Raw genomic sequence first — 17,014 nt, forward strand, 5'->3', positions numbered from 1 at the left:
ATAATGATTATGTCCAAGCAGATACAGTTTAACTGTTTTTTGAAAGAAGTTAAAATTTCTAATAACCTGTATAGTGTTAGGAAGGGAGTTGAAGAACTTGCGCGACGTGTAAATATAAAAGCTTCTAAAGTGTGACGTTCTAGAATACGGAATTTGTACAGTTGGAAGTATATTCCTACGTAAGTTATAGACTTCTGAGGGAAAGCTTTCCAGGTAACCTGAACGAATAAAGAAAATACTCATGACTTTATATAAATACAAATGACGGCACGGTAGTATACCCAGTCTCCTAAAAAGCGGCATAGAGTGAGATCTATATTTTGCACTACAGATATGTCTAATAATTCCCTTTTGAATCGTTACAAGTGGGGACAGTTTATTTGCCGAGGCGCCACCCCAGCAGCTGATACCATATTGAAGTTTAGATTGGAATATGCCGTAGTAAACAGTTTTTAAAGTAGATACAGTGCAACACTTTTTGAGACGATATAACTGCCCAGTAGTATAGAGAAAATACTGTTTCAATGTATGGATGTGCGCAGACCAATTCACACGATTGTCAATTATTATACCAAGATATTTAAAATTCTGAACAACATCAACTCTGAATCAGTTGTCGCTGCATTGAATATTGCAATGGAAAGAACTTATCGCAATATTCTGAGTGCACTCCATATGGTGTAAGTTAAAACGGAGGCATTCTTCGGCATGAAATATAATATCACAGCTAGGCTTCCACCAATCCTGCACGCAATTCCGACGGCACCCAGAGTTTCCAGGCTTGGTCCTGCTGAAGATCGTCCCCCGGTTAAACTGAGTCCGTCTATAAACATACCCGTCTGATACGCACAACTCTGGTAGTCTATGTTAATTCTCTGTCACAGTTTTCTTAAGTTAGCCATACTCTTCCGTTTTAAAGCATGGTGAGTCCAAGTCGATGTCCATTAGTCTGTCAGATAGCTTAATTTCGTCCATTTGTGCTCGCGACAGTGTATCTGGGACGACGTTAAGTGCTCCTCTCCTATGCTCTATTTCAAAATCGTATGCCTGCAACTTCAAACTCCATCGCGCGAGTCTCCCAGAAAGATCTTTCTGGTTCATCAACCATTTGAGACTCGCGTAATCGGTGATGATTGTGAACGGCAACCCTTCGACGTACGGCCTAAATCTCTTCACACTGATCACTGCCGCGATGCACTCCAGCTCTGTTATGCTATAGTTTCGTTGTGCTTTGTTCATTCTTACGAAAACGTAAGCTATCGGTCTTTCGTTGTTCTCGTCGTCCAACTGGAAGAGTACCCCGCCCACACCGTCTGTCGAAGCATCGCACTGGATATAAAATCTTCTGTCCAAGTCAAGGTGTACCAGTACGAGAGCCGAAATTAGGCTTTGTTTTAATCGCTCAAACGACTCTCGTCTCGTCAGTCATCGTGAACTTTTTAATTTTGTCTGTAGTGAGACAGTCGTGCAGCGGAGCTGCAATGGTTGGGTAGTCTTGGATAAAACGACGGTACCAGCCTGACATCCCTAGAAACCGTCGGAGCTGCTTTGGTATTTTGGCTCGGGGAAATCCCTCACAGCAGCAACTTTGTTCGCTTCGGTACGGATGCATCCATCGCCCACTACATAACCTAAGTACCTAACTTCTTTAAAACAAAATTTACTCTTTTCCACATTAATAGTACGGTTAGCATCACGTAAACATCTAGCGGCCTTTTCCAACAAACATAAATGGGACGAAAAATCAACAGAACATACCAACAAATCGTCTAAATATACAAAAACAGAATCACGTAAAGAAGCGGGTTTAACCTTGTCCATTAACTTACACATTCTTTGTGCTGCGTTGCACAGTCCAAACGGCATGACTGATATAGGGGACGCCCTGGCACTGTAAATGCTGTCTTTTCCCTAGATTTCTTCCCGAGCGGGATCTGCCAAAAAGCATCTTTTAAATCTATTGCCGAAATGAACCTAGTGTTCTGAAATCGGCTAATGATCCCGTCGATATGTGGCAGTGGGTATGCATCCTTAATGGTTCACTCATTATGTCGAGGCACAGACGCTTCTTTTCACCTTTTATCACCAGCGCCAAAGGGGAGCTCCAGCTATTATTGCTCTCTGTAGGGTTTCTATTATTCTTAAATTTCACTTGTTAATTTTGTACTTTATTAATTTGAATATTTTTTATTTATCGTATAAACTTTTGTTCAAGAAAATTTTTTAATACTTCAAAAAAATATAGATATTATTATTCGAATTTTACAATTACATAATGTGAATAGATATTCTCTTTAAATAAAATAAAATATAATTTATTTAACTATAGTGTTAAACTATATTTTTATTAAAAAATTTATTTTATATTAAAATTAAATATTTTCACCTTTTAACAATTAAAACAAGTAAGGAAGGTTAAGTTCGGGTGTAACCGAACATTACATACTCAGTTGAGAGCTATGGTGACAACATAAGGGAAAATAACCATGTAGGAAAATGAACCGAGGGAAAACCTGGAATATGTTTGTATGACATGTGTATCAAATGAAAGGCATTAAAGAGTATTTTATGAGGGAGTGGGCCATAGTTCTATAGGTGGACGCCATTTAGGGATATAGCCATAAAGGTGGATCAGGGTTGACTCTAGAATGCGTTTGTACGATATGGGTATCAAATGAAAGGTGTTAATGAGTATTTTAAAAGGGAGTAATCCTTAGTTCCATAGGTGGACGCCGTTTCGAGATATCGTCACAAAGGTGGACCAGGGGTGACTCTAGAATGTGTTTGTACGATATGGGTATCAAATTATAGGTATTAATGAGGGTTTTAAAAGGGAGTGGTGGTTGTTGTATAGGTGGTCGCCTTTTCGAGATATCGCCATAAAGGTGGACCAGGGGTGACTCTAGAATGCGTTTGTACGATATGGGTATCAAATGAAAGGCGTTAATGAGTATTTTAAAAGGGAGTAATCCTTAGTTCCATAGGTGGACGCCGTTTCGAGATATCGCTATAAAGGTGGACCAGGGGTGACCCTAGAATTTGTTTGTTCAATATGGGCATCAAAAGAAAGGTGTTAATGAGTATTTTAAAAGGGAGTGGGCCTTAGTTCTATAGGTGTACGCCTTTTCGAGGTATCGCAACAAAGGTGGACCAGGGGTGACTCTAGACTTTGTTTGTACGATATGGGTATCAAATGAAAGGTGTTAATGAGTATTTTAAAAGGGCGTGGGAATTAGTTCTATAGGTGGACGCCTTTTCGAGATATCGCCATAAAGGTGGACCAGGGGTGACTCTAGAATGTGTTTGTACGATATGGGTATCAAATTATAGGTATTAATGAGGGTTTTAAAAGGGAGTGGCCTTCGTTCTATAGGTGTTCGCCTTTTCGAGATATCGCCATAAAGGTGGACCAGGGGTGACTTTAGAATATGTTTGTACGATATGGGTATCAAATGAAAGGTTTTAATGAGTATTTTAAAAGGGCGTGGGACTTAGTTCTATAGGTGGACGCCTTTTCGAGATATCGCCATAAAGGTGGACCAGGGGTGACTCTAGAATAAGTTTGTACGATATGGGTATCAAATTAAAGGTATTATTGAGAGTTTTAAAAGTGAGTGGTGGTAGTTGCATATGTGAAGGCATTTTCCAGATATCGACCAAAATGTGGACCAGGGTGACCCAGAACATCATCTGTTGGATACCGCTAATTTATTTATATATGTAGTATCTGCCAAGATTTTAAGGGTTTTTTATTTCGCCCTGCAGAACTTTTTTAATTTTCTTCTACTTAATATGGTAGGTGTCACAACCATTTTATAAAGTTTTTTCTAAAGTTATATTTCGCGTCAATAAAACAATCCAATTACCTTACCATGTTTCATCCCTTTTTTCGTATTTGGTATAAAATTATGGCATTTTTTTCATTTTTCGTAATTTTCGATATCGAAAAAGTGGGCGTGGTCATAGTCGGATTTCGTTCATTTTTCATACCAAGATAAAGTGAGTTCAAGTAAGCACGTGAACTAAGTTCATTAAAGATATGCCGATTTTTGCTCAAGTTATCGTGTTAACGGCCATGCGGAAGGACAGACGGACGACTGTGTATAAAAACTGGGCGTGGCATCAACCGATTTCGCCCATTTTCACAGAAAACAGTTAACGTTATAAAATCTATGCCCATACCAAATTTCAAAAGGATTGGTTAGTTTTTGTTCGAATTATGGCGTTAAAAGTATCCTAGACAAATTAAATGAAAAAGGGCGGAGCCACGCCTATTTTGAAATTTTCTTTTATTTTTGTATTTTGTTGCACCATATCATTACTGGAGTTGAATGTTGACATAATTTACTTATATACTGTAAAGATATTAAATTTATTGTTAAAATTTTACTTTAAAAAAAATTTTTTTTTTAAAGTAGGCGTGGTCTTTCTCCGATTTTGCTAATTTTTATTGAGCGCACATATATTAATAGCAGTAACGTTCCTGCCAAAGTTCATCATGATATCTTCAACGACTGCCAAATTACAGCTTGCAAAACTTCTAAATTACCTTCTTTTAAAAGTGGGCGGTGCCACGCCCATTGTCCAAAATTTTACTAATTTTCTATTCTGCGTCATAAGTTCAACTCATCTACCAAGTTTCGTCGCTTTATCTGTCTTTTGTAATGAATTATCGCACTTTTTCGGTTTTTCGAAATTTTCGATATCGAAAAAGTGGGCGTGGTTATAGTCCGATATCGTTCATTTTAAATAGCGATCTGAGATGAGTGCTCAGGAATCTACATACCAAATTTCATCAAGATACCTCAAAATTTACTCAAGTTATCGTGTTAACGGACGGACGGACGGACATGGCTCAATCAAATTTTTTTTCGATCCTGATTATTTTGATATATGGAAGTCTATATCTATCTCGATTCCTTTATATATGTACAACCAACCGTTATCCAATCAAACTTAATATACTCTGTGAGCTCTGCTCAACTGAGTATAAAAATAACTGATTTGAAAATTTTCATTTTGAAAGAACATTAAAGTAAAGTAAAATAAAAAAAATTTACAAAAATACAGTATATTTAACTTAAGTGATAACCCTATATTTACTCCCCCTATAGTTGATAATACAACTATATATTTTTAAAATTTCATTTATTTTTGTTTTAAAATATTAATATTAACATTGATTGTAAAATTCTAATACTAATAACTTTATTTTTTTTTTAAGTATTAAAAAATTTTCTTGAACAAAAGTTTATACGATAAAATAAAAAAATATTCAAATTAATAAAGTACAAAATTAACAAGTGAAATTTAGGAATAATATAAACCCTATATGTACTCCCCCTGCAGTGAAACTAAAAATTAATTTTTTTTTAATGTTAATTTACAGTGTATATTGATTACTGTAAGAATTTTGTATTGTAGTTTGAAAATCGTTTGACTTTTATGTTGTAAATATATTGTAATTTTTTGTTTTTTAATTGTCCGAATTTTGAGAAAGTGTTTATGTAATTGTGTTAAGTTTACGTTGGTATTGATGTAAGTACCCACTCTTTTGATGATCGATGTACTTGATAGTTTGTTTTTAGTTGTTCTTATTGTTTGGTTATTGTATTACTTGTGAAATTTGCTGAGTTGTTACCTTATTACCTATTTTATGTATATTAATATTTGGTTGTGTTATTGCTATGTTGTTGAGGTTAAAAATAACTTAATAGTTGTTTGTTAAATATTGTCAATTATAATGATGTGTTTGAATAACCTTATATACCTCCTCATCTAATTTCAGTTAATACTTTCAGATATAATATTGACAACGAAAAATTCCAGTTGTATGGGAGGTGCCACGCCCCCTTTTTCTTTATACCCAGTTTTTCTGGAGGGGGTAGGGATTGGTCTTATATAACCACTCACCTACTTTCAGTCTTCTAGCCTTAATACTTTCAGATATATTTACTACGAAAAATTCCAGTTGTATGGGAGGTGCCACGCCCCTTTGTCGAAAACTTTTTTTATATAGCCTACCATAGATTGACGCACTCAGGGTATGTCGTGGCAAATTTTCGTTCGATCCCATTCTGCGGTTTAGGCTGCAAGTCCAAACATACATACAGACATACTTTCACAAATATATAGTAGATATATTTTATATGTTAATATATAATTGTATCTGCATAATGCATGTTTTTAATTTTTGAGTAATTGTTTACACAAAGTTGCCATCTACTATCATTGAACCTCATTCAAGGTTCTCAAACACATCATATAATTGATAATACATCTATCACGCCAAAACCAAGCATCCTATCGAGCTCTTCAAAAACTAGCTTTGGGATCGCTGGTGATATAGGGTAATGCCTTTGCTTGACTGTAATGTTTTCATTTGTGACTTCTATCACGTGTTCCTCCACGTTCGTTTTCCCCAAACTTAGGACCGCAAATGAGGGAAACTACGCCTTGACATTTTCCAACGCCACATTTTGCTCTCTGGTCAGAACATGCTGTACCGCTACAAATGATAAGTCGCCTTCGGCGGGTACAAGTTCTGCAACGTCAGTGTGAGTTGGATGCGATAGAACCCCCACAACTAACAACATTCAGATCGAAAGCCTGCCAAAAGTCTACCCCTAAATACTCCTCTTGCTGGAGGCCTGGCACGATGAGAAATTCTAGGTCCCTATATATTCCATCCAAGAAGACAGAGTGATAGCACCAACCACTGGCGTTTCGCCACCATTCGCTGTGCGTATGTTTTGATTGGCCAGTGGGATGATGCTATCCTCCCTGCCTTCTATCAGCTTCTCATAATTTTACCTAGACAAATCGCACTAGCACCTGAATCCAGCAAAGCTACGACATCTAGATCTCCGATTTTCGTCTTCGCAAAGAAACGATTGTCGCCCTTCATTGTTATAGTCCATTTGGGAGGGTCACCTTTGGAACGCACCTACCGGCTAGTGGTAGCAAACAAAAAGGTGCCATGGAAATTTTGAACGAAATGAACACTAGATGTCGCCACCGCCGCGGGAAGCCATTTTGCCAAAAGAAAGGACACACGCTGTTTCCGGAAAAGAAACAGAGGGAGAAAAATTTACAGCGTCAGCAGGCAGAAAAAATCACGGCAAGGAAAAATTAAATATTCCTTAAATTTGCCTAAAATTCCGGGAAAAAGCATTCCCACCTAAACGAAAAACCAATTGGCAAACGCGTTAGCTAGTAATTGTGAAAAAAAAATAACATAAAACTGGAGCCGCAGAAAAAGCAAAAAACCAATCGAAGAAGCAGATCGTTTTCCCTTTTGGATGAAAATTTTTTTTTCTTCTCGAAATTTGCTGCTTTTGTTTTTTTCGATACGGTCCGATGTACATACATATGTACACATGAAAGTAAAATCACAGCTGCCAAAGATATTAACACATATTGCTAGCTATTTTCTTCTGTAACATGTTAAACAAATGTTTAACGAAAGCTACGTAAACGAAAGTCAAAAATGTTTTGCAGGAGATTGGAAAATCTTAAGTAGACACTTAGAATATCTGTAAACTTTGCGAGTACGCATTTTAACATTTTCTTCCATATAGAAATAATTTTCCAATCGTAAACTAAAGTTTCGATAATAATTGTCAAAAATCATCGGGAATTCGGTTAGACTACAACCTTGTAATGCCAGCCTAAAATTAGTGAATTACAAAAAGCTGCATACTCAAACATTTCAATAAGGTTCTGAAGTAAAATTTCGAATTTTTTTCCAAAAATGATTTAGAAGCTGGTTTACAATTCATCCAAGTTTTTCTTAATAAAAAAAAGAGGAGGAAAATGAATTTGAATTTGCAGATAATCTTTGGTGCTAATTTTTAACTCGGAAGTGTACGTTAACTTGCGCTGAAACTTAATGTAAAATATGGTTATTGAAAAAGGTATCAATTGTTGAATTGTGCTGTTATTTAATGCGTGTAGATACCTAGCCATTAAGTATGTATTAATTAAGAGTGAAGAAAATAAATTTTCAAAGTTGCAAACACCAAAAACATATGTAATGTAAATTTTTTTTAAGAAAATATGCAGGATCATTTTAAAAATCTCATCGTCATTGTTAAATAAAAAAAAAATAAATAACATGAGGCACGACAATATAGCTCATAAGCACTAAAAAGTTCAAAAAAAAATTAAACTTTATTAGCCATAACATTTTTTTTTCTTAACTAATCAAGGAAATGAATTGTCAATAAATTTGAGTTATAAATGGGAATGCTGGCAATCCTTTTTATTTAGAAGGCACTAGGTAAAGCAGGTAAGGGGCCAACGAAAATCTAGGTGCGTCGGTGGCCATCGATTTGAGGGTGGGTTAATGCACCGGGCGTCGCAACAACACCCGCGGCGCCCCTCTATATATTCGGCCCATTTCTTTTTTGTTTGTTTTTCTTTAAAATTTTCAGCGGTTTTTTGTTTTGAGTTAGATTTCCGGTCATTTCCGGTTCGGTAATTTTTTTTGTGTTTAGTTTTTTTTGAATTTTTATATTTTGAATGTTTAACGGTCTGTCCGTGGCATCCGGTTCGACCGGATGTTGTTTTATTTTGAATTATAAGCGTTTTCGAGTCGGCTCTGCGCTTCTGTCAGTTTTTTTGAATTAGACAGCTGAGTTTTTTGAATAGGCATGATATGACTTTTTTTTTGTTATGGCGCAGGAACAGTAAGGTTGGCAAGGACCCCGCCCAGCCGACATGACTAGCCACAGAGCACCCCCCAGATCATGCCGACTGCCTTCCTTACTGCTCCATCAAAGATGCGATTCCATAACATCATCGTTACGATGGTCGATATTATTTTATTGACAATTATTCTCATGTTTTTCTCTTTTCTCGCATTTTCTTAATTTTTTTGTAGTTCCCACTTTTCTTCCGAGTTAAGATTTCCTCGCAAAAGATCCGATGTCGCGCCGCCTCATACTCTAGCTTCCTTTGGTGTAGGCTCTTTGGCTCGGATCTCCCCACACATACATTTTCAACACACACGCTGTCGTCCGCCCTTTTTAAAATTTTGAGGCTGGGTCGGTTTCCGGGTAGTCTGTCCCCTGGCGAGAGCACCCGGCAATCTCGGCCAGTTAGGAGTTTCCCTTACCCGCTTTATAAACACAAAACGACATATCACCCCACCCGCAAAACATACCATATGATGAAAGGACGATTTACAACGATTATCTCTTTTCGAATCGGACGAATTTTTAACACAAAAGTCAACAGGCATTCCACAAGAAGAACATAACATCAGGTGAAAAGGCGACGCACAAAACGAATTGGTGGTGGGTTTGGAGTTGCTCAAAGGTTTGTGTTGGCTCGTAACTCCAGGTATTGGATGATATGATTGTTGGTTTGGCCGGTTCGTGATGGCCTCCACGGGTTGCCTATTAATCCCCTCATCCCCAGGTGTAACTTCGGGATATTCCAGCTTGTTGACCGGTTCGGGACGAGTTCGGTTCTCCTTTATGAGCCGCTCTGCCCTCCTACACTCAGCCTTAAGCTCCGCCAACGTGTCCATTTTCGATGCCAAGGTTAAGTTCTCAAGGTAGGGTTTCAGGTTGCCCGTTATAATACCCACTAATTCCTTTTCTTGTATGTTTTTCCGTAGGCGGAAAGTCAGGTTATGGACCTCACCGTAGAAGTCGTCGAACCCTTCTTGTGGCTGCTGTTTGCGTTCCACGATTTCCCGTATAATTTCGTAATCGCACTCTGCAGTCTTGAAGTGAGCTAGAAGTTTGGCTTTGAGTTTGAAATACCCAAACTCCGGTTCATCCGGTGGTTATCAAAAAAAGGAATGTTCTTCTTTGAAAAAAACTCGAAAGAATTAAACAAACAAAAATTAAAAAGAAAACGGTTTAGAAACTAAAACTTTACATCAGCTCACCGAGGGTTAAAACCAAAAAAAGGATCCTAAATTTAAAATTCCGATAATGGTCAAAAAAGGAAACTCAAAAAAATGTTTGCTGTGCACTAAATTGATAATTAAAAAAGTTCAACTCCGGTTTAAAAACTCCAACAATAATTCGGACTGTAATCCCAAGGGTAAAAATATTTTTCCAAAAAAAAAACCAAGGGAATAAAATAAAAAAAATTTAAAATAAATGATTACCTCAAGATCTAAGAAAAGGTGTAAGACTTCAAAAGTAATTTAAAAGGAAAATCTAAAAATTCAAAGATTCTAATATAAACCGTATGTAAATATAAATGTATTTATGCGGGTAAATAAATGTAGGTATATATGTAATAAAAAACGTCAAAGAAATATCAAATTAACAAAATTAAAAATTTTCACCAAGATCTAATAAACTAATACATCAACCGCTCAGGGCTAGCTAATAAATATAAAAAAATTCAGAAAAAAATCTAAACATTCAAAAGATGATTCTTTACGAAAAATCTAAAAATGAGTAGACATACATATATGTATATGCATGGGTTTTAAACTAAAGTACTGTGGAATTAAAAGTAAGTAATCAGGGCTGTCATGGAATCCAAGTCGGTTTTGCGTTTTGTCGGAATTGCAAACTAATATTGATTAAAATTGGTGTCATAAAACCGTATTGGTTTTGCTCTTTTCGAATGTAAATAAAAGCGATGTTCGAATCAGCTGTTTTGCAGTTTTATCGGTACACCGGCAATTTTGATGTTAATTTTTTTTTGGCAAAATTTTATAAAATAATTGTTTTGTGTATCTAAAGAGAAATAAACAAATTTATTGACATCAAAATGGCATCAGCAGTTGTAGCATTTATGTTATTGGAAGGTGAAAGTTGTGAGAAGGTGAAAAGAAAAATTTTGAGAGATCGCAGCAATCCATTGGAGCTGCCAGAGACAGCGTAAGTAAAAATATTCCTTAATGTGCGTTTCGAAATATTTATAGTGTACTTGCAGTTTCGTTGCATACTATCGCATAAACAAAGAGGCTTTCCGAATGGTATTGAACACCATTGAAGGACACTTAACTCGTTTGAAAGTTCTGCCAGTGCTGCAACTAGCAGCTACGTTACGATTTTTAGCTGAAGGATCATATCAAACATCAGTTGGCAAGGATTCTAGCATAAGTGTAGCTAGAAGCACGGTGTCAACGATTTTAGCTGATGTGCTCAACGTTATGAATCAGTTAGTTTGCCCACAGTGGGTGAAATTAGAAATGGACGAACCCGAACAACGCAGATCAAGGGACTATTTTTATACAAAGTACAAAATTCCCTCCATAATTGGTTGTATTGACGGGACACATATAAAAATCATCAAGCCGAGTACTGACGAACATTTATTCTATAATCGAAAGGGATACTTCAGTATGAATGCCATGATTGTAAGTAGTCTTTAATATTAATTTTATTTTGCTTATAAAACTGGATTGTACAAGTACCTGCATTTAGATTTGTGATGCTGACATGAAAATTCGAACGGTCGATGCTCGGTATCCCGGCTCTAGCCATGACTCTTTCGTATGGAACGTTAGTAGGGCCAGAAGACATTTCCTTAGGAAGTATGAGTCAGGTGACCGGACATCTAAATTGTTAGGAGATAGTGGATATGGCATAGAACCTTTTTTATTAACACCATACAGAGATCCAAGCTACAACTCCAAAGAATATAAATTTAATTTGGCGCATTCATCAGGTCGAAATATTGTAGAGCGAACAATAGGAGTGCTAAAAAGCAGATTTCGATGCTTATTAGGCACCTTGCACTACAGGCCAGAAAAAGTGGTGAAAATTGTAAACGTCTGTTGTGCGCTTCATAACATCTGCAGAAGGTACAACGTGGAATATAACGAAGAGAGCATTACTTTACCATCAAATAATATCGAGGACAATGTTGAATCTCCACCTAGCGCTACACTGCAGAGTGAAGGCAAAAGAATCAGGGATGAAATAGCGAACAGTTTATAGTAAAAATATGCAATGCTTCATAGGTACATATGCATGTTTAAACAAAATTTTATTTCTTAAGGTACTACAATCAGAACCAACATTTTGGAAAATGGGAAATTATTTCTTTTTCTGTTTTTCGAAATCAAACTTTTGGAGCTCGAGTTCGAGTTGCTGCTTTTTTATCTCATTTTTTTTTCCTGCAACGCTCGCAAAATACCTGCATTATTACGGACAAGTTCATCCTTCAGCGCAGTTACAGAGTTAGCCACAGATTCGTTGCCTTTTTCTATGGCTCTGTAGACTCGCCTGATGCTGCTGGCATTTTCCTTTTCAATTTTTATAAGCTCGTCCAATTTCTCATTTATTTCGGGCTTTCTCTCGTTGTCTTCATCTAAAAAATTTTTTAAACGCTCCCCCCTACTTTCAGTCCGTTGCCTTTTAGGAGTGCTGGTAACTGGGGACATTGGCCACTTCGTTGACGTGGATGGTATTCCATCGTCACTTTAGTTGGGGCCAAGTTCATTGCCAGCTACACCTTCCACAGACTTTGTCATGCCACAAATGCGCACTATTGTCTCTTCCGTTTGAGAAAGTTGGTGCTTGGTGAAGGGTCCTCCACCAGTTGCTCGGGACTCGGTTTGATTTTGTGCGAGCTTTCTTTTTATGTCGCTTTTCCACTCAGTCCATGTCTGTAAGTATACAGGAAACGGAGCAATTTAAAGTTATATTACGTTTAAGTACCAACTATGTTTTACCTTTCTCCATCCATTCACATCCTTTGTGGTAGACCGGCATTGTTTAGCGACGTAACTAACTGTTGCCAAAGATCGTCAACAGTTGGCTTATCTCGCTTCGTGAAGCCCTTCGCAATATCTGGATATTTTTCCATAAATTCAATAACAATACTGTTTTGCATTGAATTTTTATGTTTTCCCCTATTAAGAATGAAAGTATATGTAAATTTACATTTATTTTTATAAAATAAACCTTTATTTACTTACATTTTTAGAAAATATTCAACTGCAAGAGAAAAACAACTATGAAAAAATGAAATCCAATGGCATTTAACTGATTGGTTTGTTTCCGATAGCAAAACTGATATTGGATTCTGTGACACCTAAAACCGACACTAATTCCGATTCGAACATTAAACCGATAACATTGGATTTCATGACACCAAAGTTATTTTTTTGTCGTTTTTAAATCCGATTCCGGCAGCAATTGGATTCCATGACAGCCCTGAATAATACGTATATATGTATGTGCGTATGATTTTCCTTCAATTCGATTTTCCTTATTTATATTTTTTCCAGGGCTGTATTTATAGCTTTTACAAAGTTTCTATTTTAATTGCTATAAAAATTAATATATATTTAAATACATGGTGTGTGTTGGTGTTGCACCTCGGCAAGGTCATAATGGAGGTGAGCTGTCCGTCCGTAATATGTCTAAGTCCAAGTCGGCTATGTCTCCCTTACAAATCATGTCAGTCGAGTATAGCATATTAAGTCGAGAGGCCTTGGCCCTAAACTTGGCTGCCATAATGTGGTAAAATGTTCGTGGCGCAGACGCACTGTAAACCTCACGTCCAAACAGTGCTGGACTATTTGCACGGCAGCTTGCACAGTGGCCTGCAACCGAAAACGTCTACCTCCTCTCATACTAGCTTTACCGTAGGATCCCACTTACGCGAGCGCTGCAGCTCCTATAAGGACCTCCTACGGTAAGCTGAGTATACCCGTCGTATTGGTTGTAGTGGCACAAATCGCATCGGACTTGTCCAAGCGATGATACCACTACAACGGTCGCCTGTCCTGTCATAGAAATAAAGAAGGGTATGAAGGAAATGAAATAAGGAGGAATTACAAAAAAGCTAAATGGAATAAAGAATCAAAAGTTATGAAAGACGTAAAGAAAAGGAAATGACAAAAATGTCGAAAACTGAAACTAGGATTAAAAATGGGAAAAATGGAACAAAAAAAACAAACTGGGCTATTCCGTTGGGTGCCACTGTTATATAACTGACTGTTGGGGTAAGGCGGAGGTGGCATGCTAGCAAGCCCCTGCTAGCTCGTCGGGTGGGGTGAGTCTTTGCTCACCAGCCTTACCTACAGTTATACAAACAAAAAAAGGAGAGTTCATGCCTGAAATGTATATTTACAAAGAAAAGCAGAAAGAAAAGGTCTGACCGTGTCAGGTGGAGTCATCCCTCCCCTTCGGCGCAAAACCTCGAGGCAGCCTTGGGCGTAGCACTGACTCCGAAACTTTAGCATCATCCCCTTAGCCTGAAATTTGTCTGTCCGTTACGGTCCCATGCCCCTACCCTGTCTAGTCTGTCACAGTCGCCTCACACAGTTGAAAGTGTTACAAAAATTTAAACAACGTGACATCAGGACGGACAAAGCGACAGCTGTTTCGATTATACCTTGTACATTTTTTCAAAGCCTTTTCTCCCGGGAGTGGTATTTGAACCCGCACTCCTACGATAGTTGAAGGTGTTACAAACGCATTCAGCCACGTCATGCCTTAGTTGTTGTAAAGTTTTTCCCAATTGCCTTCTCTGCATATTTTAATCTTTTACACACTGCATACTTCGTATGTAATTATGTGTTAAGGTTATGCTAGGTGGTAAGGCGGTTTTCAAAGAAACTTGGTATTGTTGCTGTTTTTGTTCTATTTATAGAACTACAACGAATTAACCAATTTTGTCTATTTGTATGAGTTAATCAGGGATTGCCCGTATTGCCTTAAATTTACGAAAACATTTATTTGAAGCAAATTTTAATTTTATAACTTATTTAACAATTTGGGAAAAATTTAAACAACGTGATATCAGGACGGACAAGGCGACAGCTGTTTCGATTATACCTTGTAAATCCCTTCAAAGCCTTTTCTCCCGGGAGTGGGATTTGAACCTGCACTCCTACGATAGTTGAAGGTGTTACAAACGCATTCACCCACGTCATGCCATAGTTGTTGTAAAGTTTTTTCCCAATTTCCTTCTCTGCATATTTTAATCTTTTACACACTGCATACTTCGTATGTAATTATGTGTTAAAGTTATGCTGGGTGGTAAGGCGGTTTTCAAAGAAACGATATTGTTGCTGTTTTTGTTCTATTTATAGAACTACAACGAATTAACCAATTTTGTCTATTTGTATGAGTTAATCGGGGATTGCCCGTATTGTATGAAAACATTTATTTGAAGCAATTTTTAATTTTATAATTTATTTAATAATTTGGGAAAAATTTAAATAACGTGACATCAGGACGGACAAGGCGACAGCTGTTTCGATTATACCTTGTAAATCTCTTCAAAGCCTTTTCTTCCGGGAGTGGGATTTGAACCCGCACTCCTACGATAGTTGAAAGTGTTACAAACGCATTCAGCCACGTCATGCCTTAGTTGTAAAGTTTTTCCCACTTGCCTTCCCTGCATATTTTAATCTTTTACACACTGCATACTTCCTATGTAATTATTTGTTAAAGTTATGCTTGGTGGTAAGGCGGTTTTCAAAGAAACTTAGTATTGTTGCTGTTTTTGTTCTATTTATAGAACTACAACGAATTAACCAATTTTGTCTAATTGTATGAGTTAATCGGGGATTGCCCGTATTGCTATAAATGTATGAAAACATTTATTTGAAGCAATTTTTAGTTCTATAATTTATTTAATAATTTGGGAAAAATTTAAACGTGACATCAGAACGAGCAAGGCGTCAGGGGTTTCGATTATACCTTGTAAATCTCTTCAAAGCCTTTTCTCCAGGGAGTGGGATTCAAACCCGCACTCCTAAGATAGTTGAAAGTGTTACAAACGCATTCAGCCACGTCATGCCTTTCTTGTAAAGTTTTTCCCAATTGCCTTCCCTGCATATTTTAATCTTTTACACACTGCATACTTCCTATGTAATTATGTGTTAAAGTTATGCTTGGTGGTAAGGCGGTTTTCAAAGAAACTTAGTATTGTTGCTGTTTTTGTTCTATTTATAGAACTACAACGAATTAACCAATTTTGTCTATTTGTATGAGTTAATCGGGGATTGCCCGTATTGCTTTAAATGTATGAAAACATTTATTTGAAGCATATTTTAATCTTTTACACACTGCATACTTCGTATGCCGTAGTTGTTGTAAAGAACAAAAACAACAACAATACCAAGTTTCTTTGAAAACCGCCTTACCACCAAGCATAACTCTAACACATAATTACATACGAGGTATGCAGTGTGTAAAAGATTAAAATATGCAGAGAAGGCAATTGGGAAAAACTTTACAACAACTAAAGCATGACGTGGCTGAATGCGTTTGTAACACTTTCAACTATCTTAGGAGTGCGGGTTCAAATCCCACTCCCTGGAGAAAAGGCTTTGAAGAGATTTACAAGGTATAATCGAAACCCGTGACGCCTTGCTCGTTCTGATGTCACGTTTGAATTTTTCCCAAATTATTAAATAAATTATAAAACTAAAAATTGCTTCAATTGCTTGTGTTTTAATCTTTTACACACTGCATACTTCGTATGCCGTAGTTGTTGTAAAGAACAAAAACAGCAACAATACCAAGTTTCTTTGAAAACCGCCTTACCACCAAGCATAACTCTAACACATAATTACATACGAGGTATGCAGTGTGTAAAAGATTAAAATATGCAGAGAAGGCAATTGGGAAAAACTTTACAACTAAGGCATGACGTGGCTGAATGCGTTTGTAACACTTTCAACTATCGTAGGAGTGCGGGTTCAAATCCCACTCCCGGAAGAAAAGGCTTTGAAGAGATTTACAAGGTATAATCGAAACAGCTGTCGCCTTGTCCGTCCTGATGTCACGTTGTTTAAATTTTTCCCAAATTATTAAATAAATTATAAAATTAAAAATTGCTTCAAATAAATGTTTTCATACAATACGGGCAGTCCCCGATTAACTCATACAAAGAGACAAAATTGGTTAATTCGTTGTAGTTCTATAAATAGAACAAAAACAGCAACAATATCAAGTTTCTTTGAAAACCGCCTTACCACCCAGCATAACTTTAACACATAATTACATACGAAGTATGCAGTGTGTAAAAGATTAAAATATGCAGAGAAGGAAATTGGGAAAAACTTTACAAC

General features: G+C 36.9%; 2 protein-coding genes across 8 annotated transcripts in view; both read left to right on the forward strand.

The window, feature by feature from the left end:
- The window catches only part of LOC137237025 (eukaryotic translation initiation factor 4B-like), a 401,195-nt gene that overhangs the window by 63,181 nt on the left and 321,000 nt on the right, over positions 1–17,014 (forward strand). The gene's annotated exons all lie outside the window — the stretch shown is intronic.
- Positions 9,260–11,918, forward strand: LOC137247527 (putative nuclease HARBI1). Its single transcript, XM_067778545.1, has 3 exons — positions 9,260–10,853; positions 10,909–11,335; positions 11,403–11,918. The coding sequence occupies exons 1-3, from the start codon at positions 10,744–10,746 to the stop codon at positions 11,916–11,918; spliced, it is 1,053 nt and encodes a 350-aa protein (XP_067634646.1). The 5' UTR covers positions 9,260–10,743.

The sequence above is a fragment of the Eurosta solidaginis genome, chromosome 1, assembly GCF_040869045.1.
Source record: "Eurosta solidaginis isolate ZX-2024a chromosome 1, ASM4086904v1, whole genome shotgun sequence".
Classification (NCBI taxonomy): domain Eukaryota; kingdom Metazoa; phylum Arthropoda; class Insecta; order Diptera; family Tephritidae; genus Eurosta; species Eurosta solidaginis.